Below are 17,522 nucleotides of genomic sequence, written 5' to 3'. Positions count from 1 at the left end.
GAGCCACATAGTCGTGGCACCTACAGTTATTTATTTTCTTGCGTAGACTTATTTTCAATGGTCTCGCTCTTTTTTTACAACTTATTTCAGCATGATGGCAAATTATCAAAGGTTGGTTATTTTCAACGGTGAATTCAAACGGCAGAGAGCTGTCAAACCTCGTTTCGGCTGAACGTATTGGAGAGTTGTTTGAGAAGGTTTCATGGTGGGAAATGAAGACCCAGTGAACTCAGACAAACGGAATAAAGTTTTACATTGGATGATATTTGATCGATTTTAAAGGTAAGGAAAATATAGAAATGTGTCATTATCAAAATGTCATGTTATATCGGGTCTTAAAATTCATTGACACATGCCATTAATTTTCAAACTGACATTTTCTGTCAGTTTAGGTGTATGAAAAAATATTCGAGGCTATAATTTTTATTCAGTAATCATGGTAAAGAAAAACACAATGGAAATCATGCGTGTTGATGTTATTGAAAGATGTATTTAATATTTAAGCTTCAAATCACACTATCACTATAGTCTACTTAGTTTTTTCTAATGTCTTGTCACATTCATAGACTGAGTGATTTATGACACTATTTTATCAGACGACTATCATTGCATTAACTCTTTCAGGCATGATAACAACGCACTTCAATTTCCTGATCGAATGACATTTTTAACTTGGGTGCCATGAAAAGAATTTGCGCATATTTAAGTGTTGATGGTTTCAATCCCTGACCCCTCTCTGTGATCACATCTGAAACGTGAATTTGAATTTATGGATCATTGGCTCACATGGTCTGTTGCTGCATGAACAAACAGATGAGTAGCTCCTTATCTTCAACTCCAGATTTCCCACACAGCCCTTTAAATCAGTGGGCCAAAGGTTTGTGACAGAGTCACTGTGTGTCTGAACAAGGTAGCAATCTGTCGGGTAGTGCCTGAACAGCACTTGTGGTCTATTCTAAATCAAAGCACTGTAAAGCATTGACCCAGCCAGTGAAGAGAAAGGTCTGTAAACTGGCAGAACAAGGTAGACAACCTATCAGGTGCCTGAACAGAGACCTATTCTATTCTATTCTAAACCAAAGCAATGTAAAGCATTGAGCCTGAAGAGACACAGGGGTAATTTTGCGGAACAAGATTGCAATCTATCAGGTGCAGGATCAGCCCACGGGTGGTCTATTCTATGTTATTCTATTCTAAATCAACACACTGTAAAGCATTAAGCCAGTCTTGATTTGTGCGAGCTGGCCCGGAACGTCTTGTAGCAAGAGCCTATCTCCTGTTTCTGTAGCATGAGGCAGCTTGAGTAACCCCCTGGACAGGACGCTAGTCTATCGCAGGGCCTTACCCAAAATCTCATACCTCCTTATGTCCTTGAATGAGACATGAGCTCCCCTAAATGAAACAAATGTCCAACTTTGGCGGGGGGACTCTAATTGAATCATTATCCTATTTGTTTAAAATGCAATTTTTTACTGCTATAGTGGTAAATATGAAAATAAAAGCTAATTCCAAATGAAACGAACACCCCGTCATGGTTTAAACAGTAACAGTTCGGTTCAGGTTAATTCAATCGCATTCATTTCTCTACCCCGCCTGTCTCTCTCTCTCTGTCTGTCATGAGGTTTCGCTAGCTAACTTGCAACATTGTATCGACTGGGTCCTCACAGTTTTCCGCGCCAATGACCTCTAGACAGACAGCTGTATTAGCATTCCGTATTTCAGCCGTTTTTCTATCAGGTGCCTGATCAGCCCACAGGTTGTCTATTCTATTGAGGCAGTGCCTGAAAAGACAGAGGGGAGTAATCTGGCATAACAATGAATCAGGTTCCTTAACAGCCCACGGGAGGTCTTCTAGTCTTTTCTTCTCTATATTATATTATATTTAATTCTATTTAAATGTATTTTATTTAATTATATTATATTTCAATTCTAACACTAGGCTTAGATCCAGACTACTGAGACTGAACCACTTGTTGACCGATTGCTCAATGTTGCATTCAATACATACTGTACAGTGCATCTATTAATAGTTCAGTAGCCAACGTCAACCCAACGATTCCATTTCAACGAGTCCAAAATTGTACATGTAAGCATGGAGCAAACATGTTACATCATGCATCTGTTAATCTCAAATGGCACCCTATTCCCCATGGGCCCTGGTCAAAAGTATTACACTATGTAGGTAATAGGGTGCAATTTGGGATGCAGAATATGATTAGGTAATTACACTGAGTGTACAAAACATTAGGAACACCTTCCTAATATTGAGTTGCACCCCCCTTTTGCCCTCAGAACAGCCTCAATTCAGCGGGGCATGGACTCTACAAGGTGTCGAAAGCATTCTACAGGGATGCTGGCCCATGTTGACTCCAATGCTTCCCACAGTTGTGTCAGTTGGCTGGATGTCCTTTGGGTGGTGGACCATTCTTGATACACACAGGAAATTGTTGAGCATGAAAAACCCAGCATCGTTGCAGTTGCAGTTCTTGACACACTCAAACCAGTGCGCCTGGCACCTACTACCATACCCCATTCAAAGGCACTTAAATATTTTGTCTTGCCCATTCACCCATGTCTCAATTGTCTCAAGGCTTAAACATCCTTATTTAACCTGCCTCCTCCCCTTCAGCTACACTGACTGAAGTGGATTTAACAAGTGACATCAATAAGGGATCATAGCTTTCACCTGGATTCACCTGGTCAATCTATGTCATGGAAAGAACAGGTGTTCCTAATGTTTTGTACACTCAGTGTATAGCAGTGTTGTGAATTTGGTGCATTGATAGAAACCGTTTCAGTTGTTAGGCTACTCTCTTTATCCCTGGCACGGTAGGTGACGAGCTAGCTTTTCACTAAACAACATAATGAGGATTTCTATCAGCCTAATCGAGGTGTTCGAACAAGGCTGGATTTCTCGTAATGCGACTGTCGTTTTAGGTATAATGCTTTCGGTATAATGCCGGGAGCCGCTTGTGTATTTGACAGCTCTAATTCAGTTCCACTACTGACACCGCCAAACAACCGCTATGTGGGTGTCAGCTAGTGTGGATCTGATAGAATCTAGCCAATGGTCTGCGCCCCAAATAACACCCTATGGGCAGAGGACACCTTATGGGCCCTGGTCAAAAGTAGTGCACCATAAAGGGAATAAGGTGTTATTTGGGAAGCACACATGGACACATGGCATAGGCAATGTCATCATCTGTTTGACTGTTTTGTTTTCAACATCCCACACACCCCTCCCTCGTATCTGGTGTTGCTTATTTAGCACAACAATACCCATATCTCAAACAACTGGCAGCTTTCATTGTGCAGGAGGTGCAATGACAAATTGGCATAATGAAACATGTTATGATATTGATATTATCTCAGGTTGGCAGGGGGCATTCCTCTCACTGTGTGCTGACACCGACCTACACTCCAATTTGAATCTGTCACGGCTCACTGATTGAGGTGCCGCGGTCCTTTCTTTCTTTCAATTACTTAGGCAGGAATAATTTACATACTAATTTGCATTAATTCCCACCCCCTAATAAATACATGTTTTCTATAACAGTGGAGAGGAGTAACCTTTGGGTTGTTATTTACTGAGGGAAGAATATAGTCTAGTATCAAGTGAAGGACAAGCAGTTCTCAGGAAGGGGGCTGTGACTGGGGAGTTGACTGAATGATTTCCCTATGGTGTGTGTAGCTCAGTGTGTGTGTGAGTGCATACATGCGAATGTGTATGTGCATACGTGTGTGTATGGGTGTGTGTGTGTGTGTGTGTGTGTGTGTGTTGCAGTGTGCTAGTCCAGTAGACATGACAGCATAAGCTAGAAGGAAACCTATACTTTGACTTCAGATAAAAGGCAGAACTTAAGCTGTTCTATATTGTATTTAAAAGGAGAGAGAATTCCCAGCGGAGCTCTCAAAACACACACCAGGACCCTACTGTTACATCTTTTAATCTGCTATGTGATTACATTTGATAAGGGCTTTTATGGCTGAATAGTGAAAAAAGTACCCAACATGCTGTGAAACCAAAGACTGAGTGCATAAACAGCTGGACCCTCCTGCAGAGATGTCATGTACAGTGCCTTCGGAAAGTATTCAAACTCCTTGATTTTGTTGTGTTACAAAGTGGGATTAGAATGGATTTAATTGTCATTTTTGGTCAATGATCTACACAAAATATTCTGTAATGTCAAAGTGGAAGAACATTTCTACAATTTGTAAAAATAAAAATAAATAAAAAACATATATGAAAAATAAAACACTAACATACACTACCAGTCAAAAGTTTGGACACACCTACTCATTCAAGGGTTTTTCTTTATTTTTACTATTTCTTACATTGTAGAATAATAGCGAAGACATCAAAACTATGAAATAACACATATGGAATCATGAGGTAACCAAAAAAGTGTTAAACAAATCAAAATATATTTTAGATTTTAGATTCTTCAAATAGCCACCCTTTGCCTTGATGACAGATTTGCACACTCTTGGCATTCTCTCAACCAGCTTCATGAGGTAGTCACCTGGAATGCATTTCAATTAACAGGTGTGCCTTGTTAAAAGTAAATTTGTGGAATGTATTTCCTTCTTAATGCGTTTGAGCCAATCAGTTGTGCTGTGACAAGGTAGGGGGGGGGGGGTTATACAGAAGATAGCCCTATTTGGTAAAAGACCAAATCCATATTATGGCAAGAACAGCTCAAATAAGCAAAGAGAAACGACAGTCCATCATTACTTTAAGACATGAAGGACAGTCAATACGGAACATTTCAAGAACTTTGAAAGTTTCTTCAAGTGCAGTCGTAAAAACCATCAAGCACTATGATGAAACTGGCTCTCATGAGGACCGCCACAGGAATGGAAGACCCAGAGTTACCTCTGCTGCAGAGGAAATGTTCATTAGAGTTACCAGCCTCAGAAATTGCAGCCCAAATAAATGCTTCACAGAATTCAAATCACATAGACATCTCAACATCAACTGTTCAGAGGGGACTGTGTGAATCAGGCCTTCATGGTCGAATTGCTGCAAAGAAACCACTATTACAGGACACCAATAAGAAGAAGAGACCTACTTGGGCCAAGAAACATAAGCAATAGACATTAGACCGGTGGAAAATTGTCCTTTAGTCTGGAGTCCAAATTTGAGATTTTTGGTTCCAACCGCATTGTCATTGTGAGACGCGGTGTGGGTGAACGGATGATCTCCGCATGTGTAGTTCCCACCGTAAAGCATGGAGGATGAGGTGTTATGGTGAGGGGGTGCTTTGGTGATGATTACCCTTAACCAGAATGGCTACCACAGCATTCTGCAGCGTTACGCTATCCCATCTGGTTTGGGCATAGTGGGACAATCATTTGTTTTTCAACAGGACAATGACCCAACACACCTCCAGGCTGTGTAAGGGCTATTTTACCAAGAAGGAGAGTGATGGAGTGCTGCATCAGATGACCTGGCCTCCACAATCCCCCGACCTCAACCAAATTGAGATGGTTTGGGATGAGTCGGACGGCAGAGTGAAGGAAAAGCATATGTAGAAACTGTTAGAAAAGCATTTCAGGTGAAGCTGGTTGAGAGACTGCCAAGAGTGTGCAAAGCTGTCATCAAGGCAAAGGGTGGCTATTTGCAGAATCTCAAATATAATATATATTTTGATTTTTTAAACACTTTTTTGGTTACTACATGATTCCATATGTGTTATTTCATGGTTTTGAAGTCTTCACTATTATTCTACAATGTAGAAAATAGCAAAAAATAAAGAAAAACCCTTGAATGAGTAGGTATGTCCAAACCTTTGACTGGTACTGTATATCTTGATTAGATAAGTATTCAATCCATGTTAGAATCACCTTTGGCAGCGATTACAGCTGTGAGTCTTTCTGGGTAAGTCTCTAAGAGCTTTGCACACCTGGATTGTTCAATATTTGCATATTATTCTTTTTTAAATTCTTAAAGCTCTGTGAAGTTGGTTGTTGATCATTGCTAGACAGCCATTTTCAAGTCTTGCCATAGATTTTAAAGCCAATTTAAGTCAAAACTGTAACTAGGCCACTCAGGAACATTCAATGTCATCTTGATAAGCATCTCCAGTGTGTATTTGGCCTATAGGTTTTCCACTAGGATTTTTTGCCTGTGGGTAGCTCTATTCTGTTTATTTTTATCCTAAAGAAATCTTGTCCTTGCCGATGACAAGCATACCCACAACATAATGCAGCCACCACCATGCTTGAAAATGTGAAGTTTTACTCAGTGATGTGTTATGTTGGTAACTACAATGTTGGTGATCCATCCTCAGTTTTCTCCTATCATAGCCATTAAACTCTGTAACTGTTTTAAAATCACCATTGGCCTGATGTTGAAATCCCTGAGCAGTTTTCTTCCTCTCTGGCAACTGAGTTAGGAAGGCTTTGTTTGTATCTTTGTATTGACTGGGTGTATTGATACACCATCCAAAGTGTAATTAGTAACTTCACTATCCTCAAAGGAATATTCAATGTCTGCTTTTTTCCCCCCACCCATCTATCAATAGGTGCCCTTCTTTGCGAGGCATTGGAAAACTTCCCTTAGCTTTGTGGTTGAATCTGTGTTTGAAATCCACTGTTCGACTGAGGGACCTTGCAGATAATTGTATGGGGGTACAGAGATGAGGTAGTGATTAAAAAATCATATTAAACACTGTATTGCACACATAGTGAGTCCATGCAACTTATTATGTGACTTGTTAAGCAAATGTTTACTCCTGAACTTATTTAGGCTTGCCATAACAAAGGGGTTGAATACTTATTGACTCAAGACATTTGAGCTTTCATTTGTAATAGTAATTTTAAAAAAAAGATCGAAACAAATTCCACTTTGACATTATGGGGTATTGTGTGTAGGCCAGTGACCAAACATACTTTCTGAAGGCACTGTATGTTTTATCACAAATGGGATACAAATCAGGGGACATGTGCCCTCGGTTAATGGGCGTTAATGGAGCATGATGCCTATGCATTTGTGGACAGGATATGGGTCTATCCCCATCGATTTTCGAAGATCATGGGGCTTACCCAGTACTGATTACCACAGGCTGACTGTAGACAGAGGCTGTGGCTGAACCAGCCAACCAAGAGTCTCTCTCTCAACAGACACCTCTAGGACCAGGGGCCTCATTTATAACGTTACGTAAATTTCACACTCAATTTCTGCGTGCGCCATTTCTGAAAAGTTTGTGCACTTACAGAAATATTGAGATTTATAAACTTGGCGCAAGCCATACATAGCATGTTTCCAGTTATGAATCAGACCTGTCATAAAACTGTGCACGTGTGAACGAGCATTAAAACTCTGCCTGGAAGACGCCCTCCATTCACCTTTTATAGAGACAATAACATCCTTTATTTGCTGTATAATTTGGAACTATTGGCATTAGGCCACAGCATGCAGACGACGAATTGTTGTTCAATATTTAGTTTATCAATATAGGCTCTGAGATTAAATACGCAATGATGTCACGCTCCTATCGCACATCAATACTGTATCCTACCCATACCGATTTTATATAAAGCTACTGGTCTATTTACTGTGTTGGCAAAACACTTTAATCTTTAGCAGTAGGCCTAATTTATGCTATATCTGGAAAATGACTGTGTCCGTTTCTGGAAGAAAACAATGGCAAATAGTTGTGAACTATCAGCAGAGTGTTTGGATTCAACAATGTTTAGCATCGACTTTCCCCCCAACCTAAATATGATGGACTGCCTGCAAATTCTGAAACATTGTCTAGGGCAGGATATATATATATATTTTTTAACTTACAGTAGCATACATATGCCTACTTCAATGTAAAACATAAACTGTTCAACTGTTAAATTCGACTGTATACCGGTATTATAAACCTCGCTGATATTGCAAAACTTGAAATAACCTACATATAGCACATCCATGTATTTACTAGGCTACTAGGTCCAATTAAATGAGAGATGCGCATGGTAATTTGTTATAGGCTATGGCTCCTTCGGGAATATGAACCCATCACGGACAGAAAAGGTGAGGAATTTATTCGGCAATGGTTTTGAAAATAAAATAATAGGAACAAGATTCCTATGTCTAATTATTTTAGATTTAAATAAAACACTGATTTTCGCTCTTCTCACCAATGGCAAATGGCTGCATTCTTGTTAATACGTTTTCCTGTGTTTTTTTATGAATAAGCTTTTCATCATATCCCCCATTTGCACACAATGCTTACTTGCCAGCGTGCAATATAATATTTAAACCACTAGCAGATGTGAGTACGCATGGTCTAAAGTTTTTGGGGTGAGCACATTCTCACATCATGTAAAACTTTTATAAATGCCAACTTTTGCGTGAAAACTGGCGCATGCACATTTTGGGTTCTATTTTGTATGTATGCAGGGTTTACAAACGAGGCCCCAGGAACCAATGGTCTGGAGTGTGATTGCAACATTTACATTTTACATTTACGTCATTTAGCAGACGCTCTTATCCAGAGCGACTTACAACACAGGTTACCCAGTGGTTACCAAGTTACATAAGGACATTAGTAAATATATACCCAATGCATGGGAGGTAGGGGAGAGCAAGTTGCCCTGTGTGCCAGACCTGGGTTCAAATAGTATGTGTTCTTTCGAATACTTTGAGTGTTTGAGTCCGTCTGGAGTGCCAGATGGGTGGGGTTTCCAGTTCTGGGACTATTTCATTGGTTCCATTACACCAGGCAAGCTCAATCAAGCCCAGGTAAAGTATTTAAAATAATTTAAAATAGTATTTAAACCAGGTCTGCCTGTGTGGTTTCAAAATAATAATAATAATAATAATATGCCATTTAGCAGACGCTTTTATCCAAAGCGACTTACAGTCATGCGTGCATAAATTTTTTTTTGTGTATGGGTGGTCCCGGGGATCGAACCCACTACCTTGGCGTTACAAGCGCCGTGCTCTACCAGCTGAGCTACAGAGGACCACAAAGCCATCCCATCTCTTCCTGGTTTGAGCCAGGTTATTATTAATGTAGTCTAGGATGAGCATGGTTTTATTGCAACAGCACAAGCGTGGCACACTTATTAAAATCCTAATAAATTAAGTCAGCAGCATGTGCCATCCTCAGAGCTGAGGGGGGCAGACTTACCTGCATTGTCTGGAAAGACAGTCACTTCTAGTTATGCTACAGTTTACACATAAGCATTTGTAGACAGTCATAATAGTCTTCATGTTGTTATAGCCAGTGGTGTAAAGTACTTAAGTAAAACTACTTAAAAGCACTACTCAAGTCGTTTTTTTGTTATCTGTACTTTACTATTTATATTTTTGACAACTTTTACTTAACTACATTCCTAAAGAAAATAATGTCATTTTTACTCCATACATTTTCCCTGACACCCAAAAGTACTCATTACATTTTGAATGCTTAGCAGGACAGAAAAAATGTCCAATTCACTCACTTATCAAGAGAACATCCCTGGTCATCCCTACTGCCTCTGATCTGGCAGACTCACTAAAGACACATGCTTTGTTTGTAAATGATGTCTGTGTTGGAGTGTGCCCCTGGTTCTCCAGAAGAAGAAAAAAATAAAATGGTGCCTGTTTAATAATATAAGGAATTTAAAATGACATACTTTTGATACTTAAGTATATTTGAGAGATTACATTTACGTTTGAAACTGAAGTATATTTAAAACTAAATACTTTTAGGCTTTTACTCAAGTAATATTTTACTGGGTGACTTTCACTTTTACTTGAGTCATATTCTATTAAGGTATCGTCAAGTATGACAATTGGGTACTTTTCCCACCACTAGTTATTGCTAATATAATAAACAAATATTATCAAACGTGTTTAAACGCAGCTTGGACAAAAAGGGTGTTAAACGGAGGGACTTGAAAATCCAAAACAATTTACCCCAAGGCACCTCAACTTAGAAAAACAAGAACTGCAATGATCTTTGAGGTTCATTAGGGACCAAAAAAATGAAGATTGTTCCTAATGAAACTCTAAATCTGAGGGGGGAGGGGGACAGAGAGTAAATGTACATTCATATTTCATAACTGTGTGCTGTTATGTTTTGGGAGGCCTTTCAAAAATGTTTGTTCCCTAGAGAGAGCGACTGAGAGACAGAGAGCGAGAGAGACACCACATTGATTCTGTTCTTTTCTTCCATCCATGCAGGTGGGATGTCATAGTCAAAGCTCCTTGGATATCTGAGAGACATTGAGGAACCAGAGCCGCCATGGACTCCTGGGTGTTCCCCTCCTCGCTCCCCAACATAACCGAAGAACCCCTGATGTACGACAGCTTTATTCTGGGCAACGAGTCAACGGAACCCAATGGTACCTATACTGGTGACAACACGTTCAACCAGACCAGCACCATGGTCATCACCTTCCTCTACTTCCTGGTGTGTGGTATCGGTCTCTGCGGCAATGCCCTGGTGATCTACGTCATCCTGCGCTACGCCAAGATGAAGACGGTCACGAATATTTACATCATGAATTTGGCGGTTGCAGATGTTCTGTTCATGTTGGGGTTACCGTTCATCGCCATTCAGTTGGCGCTGGTCCACTGGCCGTTTGGTGCGGTGCTGTGCCGCGTGGTCATGACAGTGGACTCACTCAACCAGTTCACCTCCATCTTCTGCCTTATGGTCATGAGCATCGACCGCTACCTGGCCGTGGTGCACCCCATCCGGTCCACCAAGTGGCGTAAACCACGTATGGCCAAGACCATCAACCTGGCGGTGTGGGGGGTGTCGCTCCTGGTCAACCTGCCCATCATTATCTACAGCGGTTTAATCACCAAGCACAATAGTTGCTTCTGTACCATCGTGTGGCCAGAGCCCGAGGAGGCCTACTACACCGCCTTCATGTTCTACACCTTCGTCCTGGGTTTCTTCCTCCCGCTCATGGTCATCTGCCTGTGTTACCTTCTCATCATCATCAAGGTCAGTCTCATGGTCATCTGCCTGTTACATCACCATCACGGTCAGTCTCATGGTCATCTGCCTGTGTTACCTTCTCATCATCATCAAGGTCAGTCTCATGGTCATCTGCCTGTTACCTCATCATCAAGGTCAGTCTCATGGACATCTGCCTGTTACCTCACCATCAAGGTCAGTCTCATGGTCATCTGCCTGTTACCTCACCATCACCATCAAGGTCAGTCTCATGGTCATCTGCCTGTTACCTCACCATCAAGGTCAGTCTCATGGTCATCTGCCTGTTACCTCACCATCAAGGTCAGTCTCATGGTCATCTGCCTGTTACCTCACCATCACCATCAAGGTCAGTCTCATGGTCATCTTCCTGTTACCTCACCATCACCATCAAGGTCAGTCTCATGGTCATCTGCCTGTTACCTCACCATCAAGGTCAGTCTCATGGTCATCTTCCTGTTACCTCACCATCACCATCAAGGTCAGTCTCATGGTCATCTTCCTGTTACCTCACCATCACCATCAAGGTCATACTTGTTTTACACCGTTCTGCCACCACTACGGTGTCCATATTAGGACAGCCTCAGTGTCATCATGCTACTGATACAACTCCTGCTGAGACAGAGGCTGACCTACATAGATGAGACTGACAACTCCAAGACTACTGCCGTCTTTCTATACTTTTATTTTCATTTTAAGCTGACTAAATTGTTGTGCCCTATTGTATGTTGTCATGGTAGCAGGGTGTGTCTACTTTAATCTATTGTTTTTGCCTGTGTGTTGAAGTGCCTTGAGATGTAGCTATATTTACCTATATTTTAAAGTGGGCTATACAGATCAAATCTATAATTATTACTACTATCAAAGTGAAGTTCTCAGGGATCCGTGTCGGGTCCCCTAATATTTACCTATTTTTTTTAAAGCTATACAAATAAAATCTATTATTTTTTAGGTGAAGTCCTCAGGGATCCGTGTCGGGTCCACTAAGAGGAAGCGCTCGGAGAGGAAGGTGACCCGCATGGTGTCCATCGTGGTTGCCGTGTTCGTCTTCTGCTGGCTGCCCTTCTATGTCTTCAATGTGACTTCGGTGACAGGAACCATCTCCACCACGCCCTTCCTGAGGAGCACCTTTGCCTTCGTGGTGGTCCTGGGTTACGCCAACTCGTGTGCCAACCCCATCCTTTACGCGTTCCTGTCAGAGAACTTCAAGAAGAGCTTCCAGAACGTTCTGTGTCGGAAGAAGGTGGGCGGGCTGGATGTGATTGAGCGCAGCGACAGCAAGCAGGACAAGTCTCGTATGATGAATGACCCCACGGAGACTCAAAGCACGCTGCTCAATGGAGACCTGCAGACCAGCATTTGATGTTTGTTTACACTAACGCATCCCCTTATGTGTGATCTATACAGACATCTTTGATTTCACATCAAAGCTCCCTCACAAGCTCATCACACACAAACAAAAACACAAACAAAACACATGCACACAAACTCACACAGAAACAAACACACATGTTTCTGCAGATGGAATTGATCATCCTGACCTGTTATCATGCCCTATGAACAACTCATGTAGGGAGAGTGATTGTAGTTGATCTCATAGTGTGATATTCTGTAAGCATTCTCTTCCCCCGTGGATGAGGTGAAAAAAGGCCAAAGGAACTAAGCCCTCATGGTGTCTGCTCCTCAACGGCTGTTATCACCCTCTTCATGTCTCATATTTCTGTTTACAACCTCTCTCTTTACTTTCTAAAAAGACATACAATGATAATGACAGTGGGTTTTCCTGGTGGTAAAACCCATCAATTGTAATATAGTCATAAAGGAGAGAATACTAACTGTAGCTGTGACTTTGCTCTCTGTTTGGGTGGAAAGCTGAAGACGAGTACTTAGTGTATTGACACTGGGAAGGAGTGGACAGTGACAGGATCACATGAGGACCAGAACAGGGTTGTGTTCATTAGGCCCCAAAAGGAAGAAAGGGACTGAAACCGGGAAGTGCTACCTGAACTTGTCCAATAAGAAACATTTGTTTTCTGCTGCAGAACATTTTGCCATGTTGTGTCCTGATTAATAAGTCCCAGACCGTTACTTACAGTTACTGATTGACATCAGATGAGACTTAACCATGGAGATCAAGGATTCCCTTCACATACGTTTACACTAGCAGGGTGAACCTCCATCTTTGTCTTTGTCACGTTGTCCTGTAGCCGAGTAAACACCAGACTAGGACGTAAGAAGTATGCCAAAGTGAGACTAGGACTATAGCAGACTCACCGTGTGCATATTGTCTGTTTACAAAGATTGTGTGTCCAAAATGGTGGGCTCTGCAGAATGTGGATTTAGTAACATGCCTCTATGCTCAGATACTGTATTACTTAACACAACCGTGAGCAGAAGACCACATCACCTCTGGATCACTACACCAAGGTGTGGTTTGGTTGTCTAATTACTTTCTACAGAGAGAGGAGGAACAGTAGAGATGTTGGGACTACTTTGAAATGATATAAAAACACATGATATCCCACATGGCTAAGTCGCTGGCACAAGTCCTGCTGAGACTGCTGCTGTCCAAATATGGACACCGTAAAGTCGGTTTAACATTATGGTTGACCTTAGTGCTTCTTTTTTTAGGCTCAGCAAGACACATTTGCTGTGGACAAATAGTCAGCAGTGAGTCATGGACCTACAGCTGAACAGAGTTACAGAGTTGGAATCACACGACCTAATGAATGATGAGTGACTGTATGAAGTCTCCCAATAACTGTGAATGCACCCTCACTGTATAATTGAACCGTTTCTCTCTCTCTCTCTGTGTGTGTGTGTGTATGTGTACGTGTGAGAGAGAGAGAGAGAGAGAGTGAGTGAGTGTGTGTGTACTGTCCACAGTGTTTTATTTGATACAGCATTCAGTCCAAGGCCATGATTAGAAGAAGTATGGGAACCAAGTGACCTCATCTGGAGAAACTCAGGGCCCAAATTATTATTCTAGCCCAGAGTGTTTCTTTGTCAGGTCACATAATCAGGAAAAGCGTAGAGTTTTACTACAGAGATGAATGCTGAAATGTTGTTATATTGATGGCATTAGCATGGCATCGACCAAAGCTAATCACTAACCAAACCGCTGCTAGACTGTATAGACTCAATGTGTGCCGTAATTGTCAAGTCAACATTGTCGTGTCATGATTGAGAATAATTTAATAAATGTTTCATCCAAGCTGAATAGAACTGTTTGATAGTTTAGATAGCAAAGACAATGCATTTTTCAATCACTATTCTCCAGTCCTATTTTAAACCATCCCTTGTCATGTTTCACGTCATCCATAAACTGTTGCTATTATGTACAGTATAATGTCCAAGAAAGACCCGTCTTTGCTTCAGCTGGTATTGAATACTGTAGTGGTCTTCATTGCTGTAAATTAAGCAGCGCTAATCTGTTTATCAATCAAGCAACATTGCTTCAAAGCCCAAAGAAGAAATCCAGTTTGATCAGTTACAATTCAAAATGGCAGACTTCAAAAACACTGCAGATCATGCTACAAACACCGATAAAGCTCTACCGCATCATGGATTCATTTATAGTTTGGCAGCTGTTTGACCTGCATTTGACCCAAGTTTTATAGCTGGTCTTCAGGCTTGCTGAGTCATGTCGTGTTTGAGATGCTGAGCTCATCCCAGGCTACCTAGGGCAGGACAATCACCCACATACCCCATACTCTTTCTGAGAGGTCAACTCTGGCACGCTGGCATATGGAGCATTCCCACTGGGCACATACTGGTTCAAATCACGTTGTTTCCACTCTGTGAGCAATGTGCCCTCGCTTTGGGAGGTCAGAGGTCACGCTGAGGCATCCAGTCTGAGCAATATGAATTTGAGAAGGGCTAGAACACATCGTACCCTCAAAGGGGTGCAGGTGTGTTCCTTCTACACCCCATTATCATCATCACTCCCTTCCCCTACTCTCTAAATCTCACAGGTATAACCTGTGGATCTATGCCCTATACAGTAGTGTGTAGAGTGTACTATACTGTAGATCTAGCTTAAACAGTCAGTACACATCCTTCTCGTCTTGCATAAAGGGTCACCTGACCCGAAGTTAGTCACAGACATGCTGCCCAATTTGTCTTAGTTTGTCCCCTGTTCAGGCTCTGGCGCCACACTCCTGTGTGTGTGTGTTTTGTGGCCATACAGTGCCTTGCAAAATAATTCATACCCCTTGGCGTTTTTCCTATTGTTGCATTACAACCTGTAATTTAAATTGACTTTTATTTGGATTTCATGTAATGGACATACACAAAATAGTCGAAATTGGTGAAGTGAAATGAAAAAAAATTACTTGTTTAAAAAAAATTCAAAAAAATAAATTACGGAGAAGTGGTGCGTGCATATGTATTCACCCCCTGTGCTATGAAGCCCCTAAATAAGATCTGGTGCAACCAATTACCTTCAGAAGTCACATAATTAGTTAAATAAAGTCCACCTGTGTGCAATATTAGTGTCACATGATCTGTCACATGATCTCAGTATATATACACACCTGTTCTGAAAGGCCCCAGAGTCTGCAACACCACTAAGCAAGGGGCACCACCAAGCAAGCGGCACCATGAAGACCAAGGAGCTCTCTCCAAACAGGTCAGGGACAAAGTTGTGGAGAAGTACAGATCAGGGTTGGGTTATAAAACATATCAGAAACTTTGAACATCCCACAGAGCCCCATTAAATCCATTATAAAAAAATGGAAAGAATATGGCACCACAACAAACCTGCCAAGAGAGGGCCGCCCACCAAAACTCACGGACCAGGCAAGGAGAGCATTAATCAGAGAGGCAACAAAGAGACCAAAGATAACCCTGAAGGAGCTGCAAAGCTCTACAGCGGAGATTGGAGTATCTGTCCATAGGACCACTTTAAACCATACACTCCACAGAGCTGGGCTTTACAGAAGAGTGTCCAGAAAAAAGGCATTGCTTAAAGAAAAAAATAAGCAAACACCTTTGGTGTTCGCCAAAAGGCATGTGGGAGACTCCCCAAACATATGGAAGAAGGTACTCTAGTCAGATGAGACTAAAATTGAGCTTTTTGGCCATCAAGGAAAACGCTATATCTGGCGCAAACCCAACACCTCTCATCACCCCGAGAACACCATCCCCACAGTGAAGCATGGTGGTGGCAGCATCATGCTGTGGAGATGTTTTTCATCGGCAGGGACTGGGAAACTGGTCAGAATTGAAGGAATGATGGATGGCGCTAAATACAGGGAAATTCTTGAGGGAAACCTGTTTCAGTCTTCCAGAGATTTGAGACTGGGACGGAGGTTCACCTTCCAGCAGGACAATGACCCTAAGCATACTGCTAAAGCAACACTCGAGTGGTTTAAGGGGAAATATTTAAATGTCTTGTAATGGCCTAGTCAAAGCCCAGACCTCAATCCAATTATGGTCTGACAAAGATTGCTGTACACCAGCGGAACCCATCCAACTTGAAGGAGCTGGAGTAGTTTTGCCTTGAAGAATGGGCAAAAATCCCAGTGGCTAGATGTGCCAAGCTTATAGAGACATACCCCAAGAGACTTGCAGCTGTAATTGCTGCAAAAGGTGGCTCTACAAAGTATTGACTTTGGGGGGGTGAATAGTTATGCACGCTCAAGTTCTGTTTTTTTGTCTTATTTCTTGTTTGTTTCACCCAAAAAAATATTTTGCATCTTCAAAGTGGCATGTTGTGTAAATCAAATGATACAACCCCCCCCAAAAAATACAATTTTAATTCCAGGTTGTAAGGCAACAAAATATGAAAAATGGCAAGGGGGGTGAATACTTTTGCAAGCCACTTTACATGTTTGTGTGTTCGTCTGCCATATGTACTGTATGAGTGTGTATGTGTTTTGTGGGAATGCTACCCCTAGGCCTCAGCATCCCATCCTCCAGCCTGTCTCCTGAACAAGAGAAGCTAACAGTATGAGTGGTCTAAGGCGCCGCATCGCAGTGCTAACTGTGCCACTAGAGATCCTGGTTCGAATCCAGGCTCTGTCGCAGCCGGCCGCGACCGGGAGACTCATGGGCGGCGCACAATTGGCCCAGCGTCGTCCAGGGTAGGGGAGGGAATGGCCGGCAGGGATGTAGCTCAGTTGATAGAGCATGGCGTTTGCAACGCCAGGGTTGTGGGTTCGATTCCCACGGGGGGCCAGTATAAAAATAAAAAAAATAAAAAAATGTATTCACTAACTGTAAGTCGCTCTGGATAAGAGCGTCTGCTAAATGACTAAAACGTAAAATGTAAATGTTATCTGTCCTGAAGACACATGATGCCTGTTGCAAATAACATTCAACTCAAACACATTTCACTGACAAGTTCTGGCAGGTTCTTTTGATTTTATATATACAGTACCAGTCAAAAGTTGACACACCTACTCATTCCAGGGTTTTTCTTTATTTTTACTATTTTCTACATTGTAGAATAATAGTGAAGACATCAAAACTATGAAATAACACATATGGAATCATGTAGTAACCAAAAAAGTGTTAAACAAATCAAAATATATTTTAGATTTTAGATTCTTCAAAGTAGCCATCCTTTGCCTTGACCCCTTGCCTCTTGGC

The 17,522-nt window shown here is 41.7% G+C and overlaps 1 protein-coding gene across 1 annotated transcript; it reads left to right on the top strand.

Annotated features, from left to right (window-relative positions):
* The first annotated feature begins 269 nt into the window (after positions 1 to 269).
* Positions 270 to 15,118, top strand: LOC311103441 (somatostatin receptor type 2-like). Its single transcript, XM_084145011.1, has 3 exons — positions 270 to 282; positions 10,166 to 10,937; positions 11,881 to 15,118. Exons 2-3 carry the CDS (start codon positions 10,227 to 10,229, stop codon positions 12,289 to 12,291), a joined length of 1,122 nt encoding a protein of 373 aa, XP_084001137.1. The 5' UTR covers positions 270 to 282; positions 10,166 to 10,226; the 3' UTR covers positions 12,292 to 15,118.
* Positions 15,119 to 17,522: the final 2,404 nt, after the last annotated feature.

The sequence above is a fragment of the Coregonus lavaretus genome (assembly GCF_964263955.1).
Source record: "Coregonus lavaretus genome assembly, chromosome: 28".
In the NCBI taxonomy this organism is placed as follows: Eukaryota; Metazoa; Chordata; class Actinopteri; order Salmoniformes; family Salmonidae; genus Coregonus; species Coregonus lavaretus.
The sequence above is the reverse complement of the archived record's forward strand: the minus strand, read 5'-3'. Positions and strand labels throughout refer to the sequence as shown.